General features: G+C 33.6%; 1 protein-coding gene across 1 annotated transcript in view; it reads left to right on the top strand.

The window, feature by feature from the left end:
* Positions 1–24,947, top strand: part of LOC138698531 (organic cation transporter protein) — a 125,917-nt gene that overhangs the window by 64,556 nt on the left and 36,414 nt on the right. The window contains exons 2-3 of the mRNA XM_069824528.1: positions 16,970–17,162; positions 23,267–23,525. Coding sequence (XP_069680629.1) covers positions 16,970–17,162; positions 23,267–23,525 — 452 coding nt within the window. The remainder of the gene's footprint in view (positions 1–16,969; positions 17,163–23,266; positions 23,526–24,947) is intronic.

Genomic DNA, 24,947 nt, shown 5'->3' with positions numbered 1-24,947 from the left:
CTGTGAGTCACAATCTAAATTTGGTTTTTACTATTTTCATTGTTGAAAATAATTTTTCACAAATGTAAGTTGTAACGAACATGGCTTCAACAGAGCAAGCGAAAGAACGAAGCTTCGGATATTTGGCAAAGATTTGAAAGGTTGAACATTTGTCAAGTCCTTACATATAGCTTTCATTTAACATCACATTGTAAATCTGTGAGTTTAAATTGAAGATCTAACCGCATTATTCGTACCTCTGCTGAAAAAGGATCTACGTACAGAGATGACAATAATAATAATAATAATAATAATAATAATAATAATAATAATAATAATAATAGTAATAATTTATTTATTTATTTATTTATTTATTATTCATATTTGTGTGCTGAACAACAGCCAGAGGCCAATTATAGTTCAGCACAATACACAAACAGAAGATACAAAGGTGCAAAACAAAAATAAATAATATCATAAATAACAAAAACATACATGAATACAATTGAGTACAAACAGTAAAAACTAATAATCAAAACGAAACTAAACCTTAAAAGGATCTAAATTGTGCCCATGCAAATTGGCATATTTTATGCATCTACAGACTGGAGAAAGTGATTTTGAATTTCGGTTATAAAAAATTTTTTGAAATCTTAAACCTTTTGTAGGAATACGAAGGCTGATATTGTTTATGATGATAATAATAATAATAATAATAATAATAATAATAATAATAGTAGTAGTAATAATAATAACAATAATAATAAAAGGTAAAGGTAAAGGTATCCCCGTAACATGCCATGAAGGCACTTAGGGGGCATGGAGGTAGAACCCCATGCTTTCCATAACCTCGGCACTAGAATGAGGTGGTGTGGTCGGCACCACGCTCTGACCGCCTTTTAACACCGGGAAAGACCCGGTACTCAATTTTATAGGATGCTGAGTGAACCTCGGGGCCGTTCTGAAAGTTTGGCAACGAGAAAATAATAATAACAATAACAACAACACTTATTTCCTCGTAATACTTGTGAACAAATCATACATTTAATATTCTCATCATATTGGCAGCGAAGAAATGCGTCCTCCCATCCTACTTGGAACTTTCGTTTTTGTAGAGGTACATGGTTTCGAGAGAGACATTGCGACGATACGCCACTCGCAGGTCAGAGATAAACACAAATGGAACGGAGTTTGACTCCAGTAAGTGAGAGGGTGGGGCTTGTGGAAGGTAGGAAGCAAGGGAAATGCACAGCTATCATTGCGAGCCACAATGTGCTCGTGAGTCACATTTTCGCCACGGCTGATTTATTATCATTAGAGTCCTGCCTTCAGTCATTTTGGATACAAGTTAGGTATAAGTCGAGCATTTCTAACCTCCCTGTGTACGAAGAGCCCTGTCAATCAAAACATGCAAGCAACAGCGATTCAGCCTCCCCGGTACTGTAGGCCTACTGTGCGTTTACATTGTGAACAGTAGGTACGATATATGTCACAGTAGTCATGAGACAAATTATTATTTTACAAGACTCAATAAGAATAAAGTATTTCTTTTAAGTCAACAAATATTTTTACAATAGGCCTAAATATATTGCAATTACATACTGTAGAACGTCGTACAGGTTGGAATTATTAGTTGAAAAGACATACATCTCATCAAAAAAACTATACCTTCTATGAAGTTTACGAGCGTCTATGCATTACAATAAATTACCATAAACATTTTCAGATTCTCTTATGCGAGCTACCACATTTTCATAGCAGGGCAGTAAATGATATCTACGTAATGTTGTTTCACAAGGAAGTTTTCTTTCTGTATATTTTTCCATTAATTCTTGAAAGTGATTATTTTCGATCTTTTCAAATGGAATATCCGCTAATACCAACATTTTAATAATAATAATAATAATAATAATATTAATAATAATATTATTAATAATGATTTATTTAACCTGGCAGAGTTAAGACCATACGGCCTTCTCTAATTCTCTAACACTCAACCAGGAGTAAAACTGCGTTACAAAAAAAAACACTACAAATTTACAAAGTACACTACAATTTTACACACAAAACTGAATAAGATAATAATAATAAAATGTAAACAACAAGTAAGTAGAAATCAGACATAATATATAACATAAAGAAAGAAAAAATCATAATAAAATGTGGACAGCAGGTCAAAATAAATGAGACATACAAAGTATAAAAAAATAAGATAATTATTGATAATAATAATAATAATAATGATAAAAATAAGAATAGTAATAATCATAATGATGATAATAATAATCATAATAATAATAATAATAATAAAAATAAAATAGTGCAGTGCAAATCACACAATGAATACAATATTTTTAAGTACACACAGTAAGGAAAATTATGATTATATATAGCTCAACTTATCACATTATAGATATACCATTATCGGAAAATATGAAAACAAAAATACAAAATAAGTTAAATATCACTAGAACATTGTGAATACGTGGAAACATGCAATACAACACTTGTCATAATAGTAAGTTAGTTTGGCAACTCGTCATAAGATAATCTTCCAACTTGGATTTGAAAGATTTCAATGTTCGGTAGCCCTTGACTTCAGGCGGCATTGTAAAATTCAGAACGATTAGCGGGAAAGTCGGAAGTGGACGGCACGTTTCCATGCTTTGTGGACAATTCTTTTACACGTGTAACATGTGTTTTCGTGTTGTAATGTTTCTCTATTGTTTATTTCTATGTTACATACCTTACGAAAATGTTTTCTTCTTTCTGCACGAAATACTCGTTACCAAATTCTTCTATCAGAGCACTGATCGTCAAACGCCTACCTTCGGCTTGTTTTGGCATGTTGACCGCGTACTTCATTCACTCAACAGCAGAACGCAACTGTGCAGATGAGGGTGGTGCCACGGAGCTATAGGGTACTCTATATACACGTACACTGCTGAGGGTTGCTTGGAGCGTTTAGGTAACCAAAGACAGGGCTCTAGTTACACTGAACAACAAGAATTTTGCTCCGACTTAAAATAAAGTGTCCCTTATGGTTTGATGTGCGCTGAATCCGAAAATGCATCTCTTTTCTTCGTATTACGTAAGGCAGTGATGTCAAAGCAAGCGCATTTTTCTGACCTTGACATCGTGCGCGGACAGCAAGTGCTAAGTATGGAAAGAGGAAGGGTTGTGTATATGAATAAGCAACCTGTTGGATTAAGAAAACAGTGGTGCACAAATTTCAAACGGAACGTGAAATTTTATGTCGTTATTTTTATATGGCTACTTTCTGTTTAATATTATCTATATTGTCTGTAAAACAAAAGTACTAACACTGATTTCTTAATATTGCACTTTTGTTTTAAATCTTAATAACATAATAGAGAGTTACGAAGGAATATTCACTTAAATTCCATAGTAGTATAATATTATACTGTATTAAGTGGATGAAACACATCATTCATAAAGAAAGTGAAATTCCAAAAAAAGAGATTGAGTATGACATGATAACTTGGAATTTATATTGATGGTATCTTTAGCCTTACAAAAGTAACCAATAAATTAATCAAAACAATATTACAGTACAAAGCAAAGTTACCTAGGTACTGTATCTGTTTTAAGTGTAACTAATATTACATAACAAAACTCTTATCGTATTATGCTTTTAAGGTGATATTTGTGAGCAACTTCCTATCATCAGAATATTAAATTATTTTCTCGAAATCTGCTGAAGCTATAGAGCTGACATTTTTACAACACATGGGCACGTATCTTTTGCTTATGATGTAACAGTAGTTGCTTTGTTAATTCATTCCCTTACAAACAATTTCCATGCGAATATTTTCAAAATTTTCAATACACTGTCTTCAGTAATAGTATATACGGTATATTAGATTTACGAAAACATTCTGTAAGGCTACTAAATAAATAGGCCTATACCTGAAAATTTCACTTTTCTATACGAAAAGTTGAGAAAATATTTCTTTTGAATAAAAAAAAAATCAAACTTGTGAAAAATGAACATTAAAAATTAAAACTTACATTCTTATAATGCACTTATACTTCTCAGGCAAATCTAAAAATTACCATGGATACAGTTTTAATAAGTTCTCTTCCCTTTATCTATTGAATCAGTGCTGGCCATCCCTGAATATAGCTCGACCAAGCGGCATATACCACCTCTTTCGTCTATCTCTTTCCTTTCCGCTGTAAAGCGCTCAGGCTCTCCTGGGCTCTAAAGCGCGCGCTTGCTCCTGTGGGCATCAATTGACATGCCTGACGTAAGGTTTTTAAGATATACTACAATTGAGGACCGTTTTTGCAAAACCTGCTAACTGCAAAATTTTCAAAATTGAGATTTTGGTGAATTAGTTAACATAAGACAGGCCTCTACATGATGTTAAAGACTTCGTAGGAAAATCTTATGTTAAAGTGTGATCGTTTTTTCAAAACTTGCTTTCTGCTAAGTGGAAGTTATAGCAAAACTTACAGTTATTTCAGTTTTTTGTGTCCCCTATAAAATTTAGTTTTTACAGTTAGCAAGTTTTGCAAAAACGGTCCTCAATTTCACTTTTCGATAAGCGCTCCCCCAGGAAATATCTGGCGCGGGTTGGGGGTATAAACCAAAACAAAAGCTAATGTATTTTATGATTTTATGACTTTTCCCGGTTTCTTATGGTTGTTGGCATATTCTTTTGTACTTATAATAAATAAACAGATATTGGGTCCCTTCTATTAAGTAAATTTCATAACGGTTCAAAGTGAGATCTATTTTTTTTATTTTAGTAGGTTATTTTACGACGCTTTATCAACATCTTAGGCTATTTAGCGTCTGAATGATGAAGGTGAAATGAGTCCGGGGTCCAGCACCGAAAGTTACCCAGCATTTGCTCATATTGGGTTGAGGGAAAACTTCGGAAAAAACCTCAACCAGGAAACTTGCCCCGACCGGGAATCGAACCCGGGCCACATGGATTCGCGGCTAGACGCACTAACCGTTACTCCACAGGTGTGTACAGTGAGATCTATGGAACGAACAAACAAAGGTGTGGTTTTCATTATTTAAAGAAATGTTTACCAGTTTGAGTGAAGGCAAATTAAAAGAGGGCATTTTCATCGGTCCACAAATTCACAAAGTTATGGCTGACCCTTTGTTTGAGGAAAAACTTTTCGTTACAGAAAGAATGGCACGGCGCGCTTTCAAAGACGTTTGCTCAAATTTCCTTGGAAATTCTAGGGCAGAGAACTACATAGAACTTGTTATGGAAGCCATGTTAAGTGCATATGACAAAATGGAGTGTCTCTCAAAATACACTTTTTACATTCTCATTTGGATTTCTTTTCTCCTAACTTTGGAGCGGTAAGCGATGAGTATGGGGAAAGATTTCAACAAGAAATATCTGAAATGGAAAGGCGATATAAAGGAAGATCATCATCCAGCATGCTTGCAGACTATTGTTGGTTCCTTGTAAAATACAGTCCCAGGTCTAGTTATAAACAGAAGTCATCCAGAAAATTATTTTAAATGGAAGTTCAAATTCCGAGATTTTTCTCATTAAACGCATGAAATATTTTATTGTTGTAGTGTTTCAAGCTATGTAACATCATTTTTGTATCCGGTACACATTTTTCAAATATTTTGAGGAATTTTGAGTCCCTCGTGTGTTGTAATTTTATCAGTAGCAGCGAAAAATTAAAAACACATAAGTATTGTCATAAAAAATTCAATTCATTTTCTCCAGAAAATGGTACGTGATGGAGCAATTTGGATTTTTAATTCAAATTTAGGGCACACATATCAGTAATAATCACCTATTTTTATTTCGGAGCAAGACAAAAAGTAAAAATTTGTTGTTCAGTGTTATCAACAGTAATCTCACTAGAGGTTTTGATTTATCTAGAGAAAATCAAAACTCGAGTGGGATTTAATTGACTATTACATGATTAGAAGAAAGTATATAAAGATTAGAAGTAACAAAGTACTCCAATACAATAAAATATTAATTAACTTACGAAAATACAACTGTCTTCAAATGTATTATTGTACCATCTCAACGTTACAAATATTACGCTAGATGACAGTAGTGTGTTATGATTTGGTGTTTTCTTGTTATCAGTTGTGCCAACTATGGAATCTTCATTGAACTCTGTGGACGGTTACTGGTCAAGAAGGCTTTGTTGATTCAGTTTCATTTTTATTATAACAGTTGCATTCCACTTGAATTATCCGGATCCCAGTAATCAACGTCACTTGACAGATGATTTTCAATAAATCTTAGTATTAAACAATCTCTGATACGTGACTATCCATAATATCATATAGCAGAAGCTATAACATAACCTAAATAATATAAACGAGTGTTAGAAAAGTTTTAATTAGAAATGATGAAATAAACAAGAAACATTTTAATTAACGATGCTGAAATAAAAAATAAACATGAATAATCTTAAAAGAAACAATTATTGAAAGTAGGTACAATTTTCAAATTTGAATGTTTTAGTGGTTGGTGGTTCAGTTGATGTTATATTGGACGTGTGCGTAAAAGAAATGAACTCATTGATGTACATGGTGTATCCCTCAACTTATTCAGGATTTCCGATTGGTGCTCTTCATTTATTTGTAAATAGGGATTCAGGGAAGATGCATAGCTATGACCAGTGATCTTTATTAATTCTTGTTCTTGAATGCCAATGCGAGTCATATTTGAAACTGCTGTGCATCGACTGGAGTGGTTTGTAATTTTCTGTCTTTTTTTTTTTTTTTTTTTTTTTTGACGTCCAGACCAGTGTAGTTTGAAATGTTGGCAAACAAAGAAACAAATGCTAGGGTAGTGATAAAAATAAACAAATGCTAGGGAAGCGATAAAATTAAACAAATGCTAGGGACGCGATAAAATCGTGCGATAAGCAGTCATGATTGGTTGAAAGACGTCCTTTATTGGTCGAAAGTAGTGTGACGTGGTAAAAGCGTAATAGTCATAATACACTGCTCTCTTAAGCCGACTGAACATATTGGAAATTAAATCAATGACTTTCCCAAAACGCCCTATGAAGTGTTTGGTATAAAATAAGAACAATCCCTTGAAATTAATTACATTTCTTACGGTTCACTGTGTATATGATGTTAAAGAATTACCTTTGTGTCGGTATTTGATACCGAAATATTCAGCTTTTTGTTTCTCCTGTAAAATGTTAAAATGATAAGTTGGCAATCCTTTGAATAACAGTTCCAATTCTTTGAGTGGGTTTCTGCAGTACTTGGAAACTAGTTGTCACCCACGGGCTGTAAACAAGGAATAATTAATGACGAACGTGGAGCACGACGTAGTCGATCTTCAAGAGTTGCGAAGTGGTCTAAGTGATCATTATTCACGAATATTAATTGCCGTTTGCAAATACCAACCGCATTCCTTTGCTGGTGCATAAAACGTATCGTTTAATTCTGATACTCTGAATTCACTTCGTTGCTTAGTCAGCCAATGGAATTCATTCACAGAACAGTACTGCGTCACAGAGAGAACAGAAAGTGGCATAAAACTGTAATTTATCCTTCTGTTATGTTCCTGTTTCATATTTTCCCTTCTTCTCTTCGTCTTCATAATTTTCTTGATCAACTTATTTTCTTACTTTTAATTACTCTTCATTTATTTTATTTTTTCCTTCTCCTTCATCTTCCGGTTTGCGTCGTTTGTATTTTTCTTATTTTTATTCATCCTCTTTATCAGCATAACTATCTATATCTTTCATTTTATTGTCGTTTGTTGTTTTTTCTTCCTTCATATGTACTCCTTCACTCTTGTCTTCTTCGTCATCGTCACCTTCCAATATCTTCTTTTTATTATTCTTCACAATCTCGTCATTTCTTCCTTTTCCTTCTTTATGTTCCTTTTATCATTCACCGTCATCTTCTATTTCTCTCTTTCTTTATAACCTGTTCTTTAACAGAAATAGGGGTTTTCCCTCAACCCAATACGAGCAAATGCTGGGTAACTTATGGTGTTGGACCCCGGACTCATTTCACTGGCATTATCACCTTCATCTCATTCAGACGTTAAATAACCAAAGCTGTTGATAAAGCATCGTAAAATAACCTACTAAAATAAAATAAATTTAACAGAACTGTATTAGGTTATCTATTCGTAATTGGTCAAAATAGTGATAGATCAGTTTTTTCTTGGATAGGAGGACGTGGCGAACTTCTTCCCTATTTCCCCAGTACTTTCCATGCCGTAAATTGGGGTAAATTTGACCACAAAAAAAAGGATTTAAATCGTGTTATAAGATGCAATGAACATAATAACTTATTCATTGTTTTTTCTCCGTTTATTAAGTATTTCTTATTATTTTAAGCCAAAAATAAGGCTGATATAATCGTTTATTCTATTTGTTTATGATCACGTTTACCCCACTTTAGAATATATCTCTTCTTCAATTGGGCTCCGAATCTGTAAAAGCTCTTTTTTATAGAAACAAATAATGCTTCTTAACAAAATAAAATCTAATTCAACCTAAAAATAACTCAGAAAAAACGAACTACACCTCGCTGCTCTTCACAAGTAGACGATGTTAGCACACGTTCCATCTTTACTCAGTAGTTACCGCTCGCTCCGCCAGGGTGACACCTAATCGAGCCAACTTTTAACGTCCTAACCAAAATAGTATACAGTAAAGAAATTGTTGTGCGTTACTTTCCGATCCTCACTAGTATTTGAAGGTTAGGTTAAGTGTTATTCAATAAATAGACTTATACCCAAATTACCCCACTATACCCAAATTACCCCGAACCACTCTATGTGAAAAACAGAATTAATCTAGGCTCCGATATTGTATGAAAATAAGTAGCTGTGGAAAAGATATAATTGTATAACGGTCACTCACAGGATTAAAGATCAGTGACTGAACACAGGGTTAACCGCAGATATGAATCTCTAGCCTTTCACACGAGTGCCAACAAAGTAATTAGCGTCTACACAGGCCAGCGATCGTCGCGGTTAAGCGACTATTCAGGAGAAAGGGACGGAGGGGAGAACTCCAGTGCTGTGACTCTAATAGATCACGATCCTGCCGTAACCTCCCGGTGGGCTTAGCCATCGACAGAGCTCAGGCGGCAGAGAGTTGACCTACTGATCCGGAGCTGCGCTAGGGTGTGGGTTCGATTCCCGCTTCAGTTGATAGGCTGGTTGAGTTTTTGACGTCTGGCGTCTACAGTCAGATCCGTTTGAGTATGGATAATATTAATTTATTATTGTAAAGCTATTATGATAGTAGGGAAAATTTCTTGCTGGTTATATTATGATTAAAAGATGGGAGTTCCCATATATGACAATCAACAATGCATAATCTGAAAGGACACATGAAAATCGTAGATGATTAAAATGGCTACTACAAATCAATAGAGGGCACAATGTATTCTTTGGTATGCTAAATTTGAGGGTGTTAAAAAAGTTCAAAGGGAATTTCGACGTGAGTATGGTGTGCGTAATGTACCTAAATACATTTACATAATGTTATGGTATGGAACATTAGTAGAAACAGGTTCTGTGTTAAAAAAAAACATGCAGAAGGTCGCAGGCGAAACCCAGTACGAGAAGCAAATATCTCTTGGCTTGGCCCCCAAACTCCCCAGATCTAACCCCTCCTGACTTCTTCGTGTAAAAGACATTGTCTATTCACAGAAACACAAGAGCATTGATGATCTGAGAGTAAAAATTACTCAAGCATTTCAGCAAATCACCCCTCTTATATTACAACGGACCTGGGCTGAATTGCATCACCGTTATGAGTTCTGCAGGGTGCGTAATAAGAAAAAAAAAATATTTTGTGGAACATAAATTCGACTTCGGTTACCATGGAAATACTTTCGTCATACCCGATAAAATCAACAGTGTGAACGAGTTCATTTCTATACACAAGGGAAGTCCGCATATATAGGTACAGTGAGGGTCTTTAAAATACGCATGAGAATGATTTAATCCTAACGAAACTGAGTGAAAAAGGAGCCGCTCAGCCGCCACGGTTGTCTAGTGACTAGAGCGCTGGAATTATAATAATGTGGACCCGGGTTCGATTCCTGGCGTAGCACATGGGTGAATCCAGAAATGCATACAGAGTGTTAGTTGGAAGACCTGAGGGGAAAAGACGTTTGAGGAGACCGAGACATTGATGGTAGGATAATATTAAAATGGATTTGAGGGAGGTGGGGTATGATGATAGAGACTGGATTAATGTTGCTCAGAATAGGGACTGATGGCGGGCTTATGTGAGGGCGGAATGAACCTCCGGGTTCCTTAAAAGCCATTTGTAATTAAGTACGGTATGTAATTTACTAAAAATTTAGTTGAATTAAGGGGACACTATGGTGAAATAATGCTGAAGAATTAAGAAAATAAACTTTTTTGTTTAATGATCATAATTATATTTAAGACTTTTAAATGATCTAGCCCTAGCCATATAATCAAATTTGTCCAAACATACGATGAGTGAGATGAGAGAATTTTTTTAATGCTCTTTTCTCGACTTTTAAAGTTTAAGCAGTTCCTTGAATAAAATTTAAAAATCTCCTTGCACAACAGTTATTGCCAGATTGGTCTGAAACTTCTCACAGAGGTCAACTGAATGTTGATAAATAAAATTTAATTAGCTTTTGTATGAAATATTAATATTAAGTTCGTTCGGGAAATATTCATATTGCATTTAGAATAAAATATGCTCTAATGGTAAATTCGTGAAGTTTAAAAATATATTGTGACTCCTATTTAAACTGAGTTCAAAAAGCTACTTAATTTTTATTCCATTACTTTTTTCAAGGTTTTCACCAAATATGAACTAAACATTTTTAAAACTTTCACGCAAGGCGCCTTCTGGTGACGTCAATATAAAATTAATTCATAGTGTTCTGGCCAAGGGCAGATATTTCACTGCAAACCCAGCATTCTCCAGTCTCTCCTATTTTCTGCCTTCTTCTTTGTCTCCTCATATGATACATATATCTTAATTTCGTCTATCATCTAATATCTTCTTCTACCGTTTACCATTCCTTCCAGTGGATCCTTCAGTACGCAGTTTCTTCTCAACCAGTGACCCAAACAATTCCTTTTCCTCTTTCTGATCAGTTTCAGCATCATTCTTTCTTCATCCACTCTTTCCAACACAGCTTCATTTCAAACTCTGTCTATCCATTTCACACGCTCCATCCTTCACCATATCAACATTTCAAATGCTTCTATTCGTTTCTCTTCACTTCGTCCATGTTTCTGCCCCATACAATGCTACACTTCACACAAAGCATTTCTTCCGTAGTTCTTTCTCCAGAGGTCCGCAGAAGATGTTCCTTTTGCTATTAAAAACTTCCTTGGCCAGTGCTATCCTCCTTTTGACTTCCTGGCAGCAGCTCATGTTATACTGCTTATACTACACCCCAAGTATTTGAAGCTGTCCACTTGCTTTACGTCCTGATTTAGGGGAGAGTCGGGTAGTATCGGACATCGGGTAATATCGGACAGTGAGTTTCTTTCATCTACTACACGATGATAGTACCTGATTGACATGGTTACGTTTCTATGATGTCGCATAGAGAAACGTAACCATGTCATTCAGGTACTACCATATGGTGGTAGATGAAAGAAACGCACTGTCCGATATTACGCGATGTCCGATACTACCCGACTCTCCCCTAGAATTCGCAAGTTTACCTTCTTTACTTTTCTTCCTATGACCCTATATTTTAAAAATATAATTTCAAAACTATTATCCCTAATGACACCATACTTTGTACAGATGATAGCATTGTAGGCTTGTTTATGTAGTTTAAATTTCACCAATTTTGGATTAAAATTGTGAGAGTTTTAAAAATCACATATTTCCTCTTAAGGTGGAACCTTTCTGGATAAGAAGATTTCTCGGCGAGAAGCAGTAACTTGATTGCTTTGCAAAGAAATAAACTTAGTAAAACAGATCTATGTCCGGGTAGGTTGTAAAATTACAGGTCCAAGTCAAAACATTATGTTGAAATAAATGTATTTAACAATATTTTCGTTCTCGTTGTCGTTGTAGTTTTCGTTCGCTGTTTATTGTGGATCAGCCTTTAGTCTGAAGACTAGTTCACAATAAACCGGGAACGGAAACGAAAACGAGAACGGTAATATTATTAAAATAAATATATTTAAATGTGAGCATTCACAAATTAACTACTCTGAATGCTCACATTTAAGTACATTTATTTTAACATTATTTCCGTTCTCGTTGTCGTTTCCGTTCCCGGTTTATTGTGAACCAGCCTTTACAGTCTAACTCTTATTTAAGCATCACGCCAGCTGTGAAATCACTGACCTAGGGTTCTGCGGCGCACGCTCAGTAGAGGACAATCACTGGAACATTACTACAGCAACTGACTCAAGGACATTCTGCGTTCCCGTGAAATTCACCTTCACTTGTTTAGAAATACTGCGGTAAGCGGAGAGCATGCGCCGACTACCAAATCAGCGGACCTTGCTGCACGATGTTCCTTCAAGTCCTCCAGCATCACTTGCATTACATCAGTAACCCATATATGCTCGAGTGGATTCGATAATCAACTACGTGGGAGTCGGCCTGCATTGTGATCTGTATCTGGCTAATAACAATGCAGTGGCGATATCTCGGGCAGTTACATTAGCCAATATTTTTAAACCTGCGACTAGGATCACACGCAAGTTTCTGACAACTGGTGAACAAATTAGTAGATATAAATGAAGCCGCTTACAAGTGGAGGCCATCCCGATGCCATGTAACTTGGAATACCTTCACCGATTACAACATGACGACTGAGTCCATTTGTTAAAATGCTTAGTTGCGTAAATTTCTGGTTTCGAAATATTTTAAAGACGATATCCTTACACTTAGAGTGCGATGTCCTCAATTTTTGCCATTTCGATTATTTATAATATTTTTCTTACAAAAACAATATACAGAGTGTTCATTAAGTTTAATAGTTTAAATTAAATGTCTAAAACAACATGTATAGACAAGGTTAGTTAAATCACAAAGAGATTCTACAATCAAAAAATCCGTCAAGATTATAAAACGGATTTAAAATTAACCAACTAGAGGCGTAAAATTTGAGAGCAGCTCTGCTTGAATTAAAAATATGTGATGGAAATTTATTTGCAACCCTCAATGACATTTGGCAAAAGTTTTTGTGATTTAGCAAGTCTATTTTACTTGACCACAAAAGGAATGAACTAATTACAAAAGAATTGAAAATTACACCTATTCATGGACATCTCAACCACTATAGATAAAAATGGTTTAACCATGTCAATAGGATGGACCGTTCCAGACTCCCAAGACAAATTCTCCGCTATATATCACATGGAAGACGATCTTTGGGACGCCCCCTGAAAAGATGACGGAGACCGTAACAGGTCACTAGGCCTAATACCTGCAAGGACGATGATGATGATGATGACGATGATATGTTATGATATTAAAATCAGTTCCTTGTCTTGTGTCATAGGAATGAATATTATTTCTTAATGTTAAGTTGGAAAATTATCTTCAACATACAAATTTAACTCTAGAATATATAAATTTATTACAGTCAAGATTTTATTTTTCACAAATGACCCGTTCAGAGCAGAAGTGGTGTAAGTCAAAAATGGGTAATGAGGGTTAAAGTAAACATTCTGTAAAATACAACGCAAAGTAGCAATTAATATTCAATTTATTTAAACTATTAGTAGTCAGTGGATAGCAAGAAGGTCATATTAATTGCTACTTTGCGCTGTATTTTACAGAATTTTTACTTTAGACCTCATTATCCAATTTTGACTTACACCAATTTTGCTCTGAAAGGCTCAAATAATGGTTTACAATGTTCATTAAAAGCTACATTTGATAAAATTCTTATGACCCTTTTTTGAAGCAATAGGACCCTGTTTATAAAAACACTGTTGCCCCATTGCAATATTCCATAGGTAAGAGTAACTTACCTACTTTAAAAGTAAGCAAAATAAGCATCACGAATATAGTTTTCAGGTAAAACAGTTTTTAATCTCTTAAGGAGAAACAAAGTTCTTGAAAGTTTAGTAGAAACATGATCAATATGACTTTCCCATGTCAACTTGGAATCAACAATAATTCCTAACATATTAAACTGACTTTGTTCATGATCGGTCTCCTTAAGAGTAAAAATCACACGTTCAGTTTTAGCTGGGTTAAAAAAAAAATCAATTTGCATTAAACCAAACTTCAGCATCTCTTAAATTGTGTTGAGCAAAGCTTTTCAAGTAGTTAATATCACTAAGTATGGAATATTACTCACAATGTCTTAAATTTTAACTTTACAAAAATAAGTTTAATAAATAGTTAAAAGACACGGAAGGGGTGAATGGATTTGATGGGCAGTTTATTAAATTTTTTACGTATTCATACGTAAAATTTAAATGGAGATTCGGAATACGTAAATCTTAAAATTGGGTGCCGTTTAAAAAAAATGTTTATTGTTACACCCTCCAGAGACCGTGCATCAACCTCTGTTAATGTAACCACTGGTTAAAATTTCCACCTAACTCTTGGTTAAACAATTTTACGGTGCATCGACCTCGGTTAGGACTTGAAGAGGAGGTTAACCGCTGTAATCTATAATCAGCCATCTTCGAGAGGTTAAAGAAGATAATCAATTAGTAAACCTATTGAAAGAAAATGGCGGCCAGATCCAGAGCTCATTATTTAGAAGACAATTTATTACTGTATTTGGATTACTTTGATAGGGGTGATGGCGAACGTGACGTTTCATAAGTCGAAAGAAAGAATTGTTAAGAGGAACTAGTGACAGAAAATTTCAGAAGAGATTTTATTTGTCAAAATCTGCCTTATTATTTTCAATAAATGGATCACTTGGAATAACCACAAATAGTCATGTTTATCCTACGAGTCTGCTGCTTACATTACAATTCTGTGCAGCTGATATTTTCAGTATTTTAAGACGGGACACTCGAGTATCTCTTTTCGTACTTTGCAGACTTAACGAGAAGAGGTTATGGATGGACCTTAGGGTATTGCACAGTTCCCTGGTATGGCTAGGATCCTGGATTGTACACACATTCTTACTAATTTTTTTCAACATTTTCCTTCATGCATATACCATCTCTTTTTAAGTTAATACATTTAAATCTAGCAATTAAGTCCATCACTACTCAGAGTCGCATTGGGATACAATCATTTTCACTTTTTATTTTCCATTTTGTAAGATTTTGACCTAACAGCACTTAAAAACAAAGAAATGTACCCCGCAAAAATAACAACGCCCAAAGGCAAACAAATGAAACGCGAAAATATAGGATACGTTCGATTTCAATGTAGAGCGGAGCTAAACGCAGTCGTTTTTAGACGTTGACTATTATCTTTCCAGGGGTATGGATGTTTTTCTTTCGTCATTTTGTGGAAACATTATACCATTATAAACTTTACACTGGTTAAATGTGGTGTCAGCTAACCATGTATACGTAACCGGTGATTGGTGCACAGAAATTACATTTTAACCACGGTTAGTTTTTAACTGTAGTTGCGTAACCGACGGTTACTACATTTTTAACCGAGGTTGATGCACTTCGCCGTGCTAATATTTTTTTGTGTGAATTACATCACGAAAACTTTAGACTTGCCTCTTGAGATGCGGGATTTAACTCACTCCTTTCATTTGTTTACTACTGCCTTTATGTATGTCGTCGCAAGTTTATAGACTCATCATCAGATGGTATGCATTATATGGTTGGTAACGTGTGTTAGTATGTCAGGGATGGCCAAGTTAAAGACACGATAGTTTATACTCGTAACTATGACAACTGTGAATCAGGAGAAAACAAAAGCTCATTGTTCATGATCTTTTCCCTCATTTACAATGGTTTCTGTTTTCAAGGTATTCGAGGAGATAACTTTATAATATTAATAAAAATATATGGCTCAACCGTAACTTAACACATTGAAGTTTCTCACAAAAGAGGCACAGAATTCAGTTACAAAGTGAACCGTAAGTAGTGTCATTAATTTCATAGAGTACTTCATTGAGATATTTCAAACAAAAAAGCTTAATACAGTTTTTCTCGTTTTTGTTTCCTTTTCGAGATAAAAATTATTTTATTTAAAATATTTCATAGCGTGTTGATTTAATTCCCAATATACTCAGTCAATTTAAGAGAGCAGTGTATAATAATAATAATAATTATAATAATAATAATAATAATAATAATAATAATAATAATAATAATAATAATAATATATCGATCAAAACTTAAAATGGAATTTTCATATTAACTACTTATGTCTTACATTACATAAAACTCTATATAAATTTGTTCAACTGCGTCGCTTCGTACTAGTAACTCATGTTAAAATAATTCTGTACCTACTGTATAAAAGCGTACCTTACGTACTGTAAATTCAATCTTCACTTCTGTCCGATCCGAAAAGATAAAATTACTCAGATATGCTATCTACTATCCGTCCAAGTGGTTTTGTCGCAGGGTCATAGAAAGGGGGGAAATCACGTGACAGTTAATTACTTAACGAGGCCCTTTTATTTAAGTTATTTTAAACAATTGTATGGGTATAATATTACGTAGACGTTCAATTCCTAACTGAAATTAAGGTTTTCCGAAAAGAGCTAAGACAGCCCAGCCACTAGCCTTTACAGACGGGCGAGCAGAAGCGGGTGGGGGGAAACCGGGATGCAAAGTAAGCAAACGAACGATAGTACCTGTGCGAAAATATGATTCAATATTGAAAGCTCTTTCGCCATTGGAAAACGCGAACATGTTTCTGGAACGTAGTATATACTCACTAACTCTGCATACGCGGCCTTGGTTCTATGTTGGAAGTTTACTAGTAGAGTGAAGTACATTAAAAACTCAGGTACAATAAAAACTGAAGTAAAAATAAAATGGTGTTCCTGTATAATTATATTTTAACAAATCCACCAATGTACTACAGCACCTGAATAATATTATTGTTTATATCCTTGCAGGTTACAACTCGCTATTCCCCCTGCAAAAGAAGGGCCTGTGAAACACGACAGATGCAGCATGTACGCAGTAAACCTCACAGAGATGTGGGAGAATGGCGTGACACTTGGCGACCCTTCATGGCCTGTAATACCCTGCAGGAATGGCTACGAATTCAACTACAGTGACATCCCTTACTCCACGATAGCTTCAGAGGTGAGACTTAAGCGTAAAAATGTCACAGGAAACTCTGCAGTGTCCACCGCTGTGGAGTAACGTGAAACTAGCAGGCCCGGGTTCAAATCCTAGTTGGGACAAGTTACCTGGTTGAGGTTTTTTTCAGCACATAACAAATGATGAGTACCAGAGTGCTGCATTGTAGTTAAATCGCTCGTTTGAACTCGGTCGAGTGTCGCATCCTCGAGTGAGATACGATCGGTCGTGATACGCTCGTAATAAATAGAAGCACAGTACAAGGTCATCTCACCGACATGTCTTATCTTGTATGGAAGGCGACAGATAAGATACACATATGTTTTGCTCACACGGTAAAAATAAGGCTCTATTTTCTGCGTTTATGAGAAACGTTTAATGGAATAGTCAATGGAACGTACCAAAACAGGAACATGAAGTTATAAAAAAATAGTATGAACAACTTCGATATACAGTTATTATTGCTAATTAATAATTATTCAATATTTGATTTACCACATATATAATATGATACGTCCATACATAGAGTTCCGCCTATATACTGCGACAATGTAGAAACGTTTTACAAAATATTATTGATATAGTAGTAGATTAATAACAATATTAGTACAGAGATAATTTCACAGAAAATATAATAAAACAAATAATCATGCTGCACAACTGTTACAGACGCAAAGATTGATACACTTATTATTATTATTATTATTATTATTATTATTATTACTAGAAAATTTGATACAGTTCTTGTATTATCGTGATTGTGTTCTCCGTTTATAATAATTACATTTACATCCAATAACATCTATCAGATGTGGCCAAAACAAAATCACTCCTGTGTGTGTGGGGGGGGGGGAGGAACATTTACCTACAACATTTATATTACATTTTAAAGCAAGTTTTGTAGTTGTACTATAGAGAGGTTAGTTAAACACGGCAAAGTTTTGAAATGATAAACATCTATGATGTTACTACACAGTTCATCACTGTAACAAGAACGAATGTCTAACGCTCGGCTTATACCGTTCGAGGATTTATCGCTCGTGACAATTTTACCCATCATGCATGTGCGCTACCTATCGGATTATGCTATGAACTACTTGGCGCTCGAGCGAAAACGTCCGATGCAGACCTCTGATGGGTACCTTTCGGCGCTAGACCATGGATTCATTTCACTGGCATTATCACCATCTTATTCAGACGCTAGATAACCATAGCAGTTGATAAAGCGTCGTAAAATAACCAAATAAAGAAAAACTCTGCCGTTGAGTGCGTCACTAAAAAGTGACAAGGGAATTCATTAAACAAATTTCAAACAAAAGTCGTCCGATTACTTGAGAAGAACCAGAATATTTATAAAAAAAAATCCATAATTCCATTCGAAATATCAGGGCTGCCCTCCCTAAATCATTAAATGGGACCCAAAGGAATGCCGTCCATGACGCAATCTGATGATATTTGGAAAAATCATAATTTAGTTGTATTGATCTATTTAAGAGAAATTAACATGTAACACTTGTCCGTCCGAGTGGTTAGGCCTATGTACCATCTCGGTTTCCCCCACCCTATTCTGCTGGTCCCTCTTCAGAGGTTTGTGGCTGAATGTCTTAAGCTATTTCCTGAAAACATCCGCTGTTCAGGACTTCTACGTAATATTATACAACTGTTTAAATATATATAATTTAAAGAAAAGGGTCCCTGTAAGAAAGTAACTGTCACGTGATTTGTCCCGTTTCGATGATCCTGCGACTTAACCACTCGGACGGAGAGTAGGCCTATGTGGATAATCCTACTCATATATATATATATATATATATATATATAAATCTAGTCCGTGTAGACTAATGTTATCTTGAGAATAAAACTAGACAGCACAAGAAGCTGGGCGGAGCTTGTTGGCAACACCGCGCAGAAATGTGAAAGCCATTCTCATGACGATCTTAGTATACCTATAGGCCTACATAATGTAATATGTAGGCTCCGGATTTTTATGTAATATCAAAGTGCGAAATATACATATATATATATATATATATATATATATATATATGTAGTAAATATCGGGGAAATATGTAATTAAATATGTAATATTAATAAAATATGTAATTTAAAATCACTCTTTATCAATGCATTAAGTCGACCTGGTTGGCAAGTTGGTATAGCGCTGGCCTTCTATGCCCAAGGTTGCGGGTTCGATCCCGGGCCGGGTCGATGGCATTTAAGTGTGCTTAAATGCGACAGGCTCATGTCAGTAGATTTACTGGCATGTAAAAGAATTCCTGCGGGACAAAATTCCGGCACATCCGGCGACGCTGATATAACCTCTGCAGTTGCGAGCGTCGTTAAATAAAACATAACATTTAACATTTCAATGCATTAAATTCACAAAAATGTCGTTACAATTTAACTGGTCAGTTGAAGTAGGAGGATACAGCCTGGAAAGTCAATTTGCCATTTCCACCCCGTTGTATAGCTTTCAATATAAACTTGTCTCTGCCACAATCTATGCTTTTTCTTGTGCCTTAAGATTTCCTAGAAAAAATATTTTTGTCACACACATATAATGGTATTTTGACTTACCTGACACCCGACCCAAACCCCTCGCTAATATTTTGCTTTCAATTTGTAACAAAGATTAATGACCGGCGCACCTGACCATCCCAGATTCTGAGAAAGCATTAGGGCAAATGTATAGAGTTGAGGTACTCCGAACTACTGTGTTTTACAGACAAAGTGTTGGAATCCCCGTTTTATGTTTATGTTTATTTTTAAAATAATTATTCTCTTAAGCCAGCTTTACAAATTGAAGCATTTTCTATAGTTGTGAACTGAACATAACGACGTCAGTTCCGGGCCATCCCTCTTTACCAGCATCTTGTACTATAGTGAGAACAAAAGGTTGCCCTCCAGGCGGTGTTATGGGGCAGAGAGGTTAAGATTTATCTCCAAGTATAATATGAAAGAAAATTCAACACTTTATTCATGTTGAATCTTTCGTACACTACTTTTAACACTTGAATATAAATAATAATTGATTAAATACTTTGCTCTGAAAAATAAAACGAATTTAATAAAAAATAAATAAAACTGAATAATTGCCTAGATGTGTATAAAAATATTACATTCTTTACATAATATCACAGTCTAGTATATAGGCCTACAGTCGCGAAGCTCAATACGTAGTAAATATTCAAACATTAGATAGTTGCTCACCACTAGGATCGCTAATATCGCCTCATTACAGGCAATGCAAAATAATACCGTCACAGTCTATTGTTTCTAGCACCCTCAAAACTCAAGCTTCGTGACTGTATATAATATACTGTGATAATATGTAAAATATGTAATATTACTAAGAATGTGTAATACTTATTTACGTTACAAGACCGTTATGGGTTTTCCCTCAACCGAGGCAAATGCCAGGAAATTCCAGCCACAAGATCCCTGAATATCACCGGCCTCATTCATCACCGAAATCATATTCATAACAAATCAGTAATACATATACAGTCGCCATCTAGTTCACAACAGTAGAACCAGTCTCAACAAATGTACACAGGCCTTCGGATTTCATACAGAAGATTAACTCGAGATATGACCAAAGATGTTGAAGCGAGTATAAATAACAGCGAGGAAGGGGGGTGTGGGAAGACCGTTGTGAAGAACTTAACATGCGAGCATGGAATTTAACTAATCGTATTTTTAATCGTATACCTTAAGAGAAAATAAATTAATAATTGTATTTTGCAAGTTGTTGGGCCAGAGCTTATTGAGAATTTGTAGATAAAATAACAATTGAGAAACGTCTTAATCAATTACTATCATAGGAAAACACACAGAACAAAAAAATAATAGAAGTGCACGGCTAGAGGCACGGCGCATGTTACGACAGGGAAGCAGAGAACAAATGATGCGATCCTGGCGGTCTGGCTGCGAAGCTTAACATTCGAAAATTTGAGCGCGATACTGGTGGTTTTGGTGATCAAATTATAAAGATTGTTAAAGATAAATTTTATTATTTTGTGTGTTTATGTTATTTAATTAAGATAATAAGTAAAAATTTCAACAGAACAAGTTTAAATAAAATATTAGTTGATCTGATGAAAATTTCACTCTTTTTTTAAATTAAATAACATAAACATAGAAACGACTAATAAAATAGTCATCAGGCTCTCGTCTATTTTGTTGTTCTTTGTGGCTTTCTGTTGCGTACGAGATATACATACAACGGTGTTTCCCGCTAGAATCCAATCAGAAAATTCCATTCAAACGTTTAGCGCTTCTGGTGATCAGGCACAGGCAACAAAACAACGGTCTGCATTGTCTCTCTCGGTTTTACCCACCTGGGAAAAATCGGTTACTATGGTAGGAAAATAAAACAAAAGTGTTCACTATAAATTGTTTTGTCTGAGATTAATTTGTAGATATGGATTGCATTGAAAATCCTAACGAAATATTGGTAGAAACAGAACAAACAAGCCAAAGAGCTATACCAAAAAAATTGCGACATCGATATTATAAGGAGCTGTCACTATTTAATGAAGGCGGTGAGTGAGATGTTAAATGAAATGATTGTGTAACCCAGTGATGTCAAAGCAAGCGAATTTTTCTGACCTTGACGTCGTGCGCGGGCAGCAAGCGCTAAGTATGGAAAGAGGAAGGGTTGTGTATATGAATAAGCAACCTGTTGGATTAAGAAAACAGTGGTGCACAAACTTCAAACGGAACGTGAAATTTTATGTCGTTATTTTATATGACTTCTTTCTGTTTAATATTATCTATATTGTCTGTAAAACAAAAGTACTAACACTGATTTCTTAATATTGCACTTGTGTTTTAAATGTTAGAGAGTTAAGAAGGAATATTCACTTAAATTCCATAGTAGTATAATATTATACTGTATTAAGTGGATGAAACACATCAATCATAAAGAAAGTGATAAGCCAAAGAAAGAGATTGAGTATGACATGATAAGTTGGAATTTATATTGATGGTATCTTTAGCCTTACAAAAGTAATCAACAAACTAATCAAAACAATATTACAGTACAAAGCAAAATTACCTAGCTACTGTATCTGTTTTAAGTGTAAGTAATATTACATAACAAAACTCTTATCGCATTATGCTTTTAACGTGATATTTGTGAGCAACTTCCTATCATCAGAATATTAAATATTTTCTCGAAATCTGCTGAAGCTATAGAGCTGACATTTTTACAACACATGGGCACGTATCTTTTGCTTATGATATAACAGTAGTTGCTTTGTTAATTCATTTCCTTACAAACAATTTCCATGCGAATATTTTCAAAATTCAATACACTATCTTCAGTAATACGTATATACGGTATATTAGATTTACGAAAACATTCTGTAAGGCTACTAAATAAATAGGCCTATACCTGAAAATGTCACTTTTCTATACGAAAAGTTGAGAAAATATTTCTTTTGAATAAAAAAATCAAACTTGTGAAAAATGAGCATTAAAATGAAAACTTACATTCTTATAATGCACTTATACTTCTCAGGCAAATCTAAAAATTAACATGGATACAGTTTTAATAAGTTCTCTTCCCTTTATCTATTGAATCAGTGCTGGCCATCCCTGAATATAGCTCGACCAAGCGGCATATACTACCTCTTTCGTCTGTCTCTTTCCTTTCCGCTGTAAAGCGCTCAGGCTCTCCTGAGCTCTAAAGCGCGCGCTTGCTCCTGTGGGCATCAATTGACATGACTGGTGTAGCCCGTTAAGTTTAAAATAAAAGGTTCTAGCCCGTTAAGTCGTACTTTACATACAAAGATGCACCTCTGTTAAACAATCTTTACGATTCAAAATACATATCTTAAAAATATGAAAAATTAAACTCAACTATAACCATATGAGAACCAAAAATAGCCGACATTTGTCATTTTCAGTAGTCTACAAGTGAAGGAATGCAATATGTGTAATTACATAAGAATCCAGGTCCTAGTAATTGTGTAAATAACTTCTAGTTGCAACGCAAAATGGCAAATACTATAAAACTTGTTTAAGCAAGTGGTAGAGATCTTTATGAAGCTCTTATCCAAGGTAACAGATTTCTCCTAACACACACACCTGTCATCTTTCAGCTTGGCTGGGTCTGCGACAAAGAGACGCTGCCCACCATAGCGCAGGCCATCTTCTTCTGCGGAGCCATTCTCGGAGGCCTGATCTTCGGCTGGGTGGCTGATCGCTATGGGAGAATCCCAGCCCTGGTCTGGACCAACCTCATCGGCTTCGCTGCTGGGGTCAGCACATCTTTTGTCACCAGCTTCTGGGCTTTCTGCGTGTGTCGTTTCCTAGTCGGATTAGCTTTCGACAATTGTTTCACCATGATGTACATTCTGGGTGAGTGGCCACCTATGAAGTTAGATGAGTAATCACATTTATTTATTTACTTATTTATTTATTTACTTACTTATTTATTCATTTATTTATTTACTTATTTACTTATTTATTTACTTATTTATTTATTTAATTATTTATTTACTTATTTATTTATTTACTTATTTACTTATTTATTTATTTATTTACTTATTTATTTATTTATTTACTTATTTATTTATTTTCTTATTTATTTATTTACTTATTTATTTATTTATTAACTTATTTATTTATTTACTTATTTATTTATTAATTATTTATTTATTTACTTATTTATTTATTTATTAACTTATTTATTTATTTATTAACTTATTTATTTATTTATTAACTTATTTATTTATTTACTTATTTATTTATTTTCTTATTTATTTATTTACTTACTTATTTATTTACTTATTTATTTATTTATTTACTCATTTATTTATTTATTTACTTATTTATTTATTTATTTACTCATTTATTTATTTATTTACTTATTTATTTATTTATTTACTTACTTATTTATTTAATTATTTATTTATTTACTTATTTATTTATTTACTTATTTATTTATTTAGTTACTTATTTATTTATTTACTAATTTATTTATTTACTCATTTATTTATTTACTCATTTATTCATTTATTTATTTACTTATTTATTTAGTTATTTATTTATTTACTTATTTATTTATTTACTCATTTATTTATTTACTCATTTATTCATTTACTCATTTATTCATTTATTTATTTACTTATTTATTTATTTACTTATTTATTTATTTACTTATTTATTTATTTATTTACTTATTTATTTATTTATTAAATCATTTATTTATTTACTTATTTATTTATTTATTTACGTATTTATTTATTTACTTACTTATTTATTTACTTATTCATTTATTTATTCATTTACTTATTTATTTATTTACTTATTTATTTATTAACTTATTTATTTATTTACTTATTTGTTTATTTACTTATTTATTTATTTACTTACTTATTTATTTACTTATTTATTTATTTACTCATTTATTTATTTACTTATTTATTTATTTACTTATTTACTTACTTATTTATTTACTTATTTATTTATTTATTTACTTATTTACTTATTTATTTATTTACTTATTTATTTATTTACTTATGTATTTACTTATTTATTTATTTACTTATTTATTTATTTATTGACTCATTTATTTATTTACTCATTTATTCATTTATTTATTTACTTATTTATTTATTTACTTATTTATTTATTTATTTATTTATTTACTTATTTACTTATTTATTTATTTACTTATTTATTTATTTATTAAATCATTTATTTATTTACTTATTTATTTATTTACTTATTTATTTACGTATTTATTTATTTATTTATTTACTTACTTATTTATTTATT

Source organism: Periplaneta americana, chromosome 4, assembly GCF_040183065.1.
Source record: "Periplaneta americana isolate PAMFEO1 chromosome 4, P.americana_PAMFEO1_priV1, whole genome shotgun sequence".
NCBI classification, from domain to species: Eukaryota; Metazoa; Arthropoda; class Insecta; order Blattodea; family Blattidae; genus Periplaneta; species Periplaneta americana.
The sequence above is the reverse complement of the archived record's forward strand: the minus strand, read 5'-3'. Positions and strand labels throughout refer to the sequence as shown.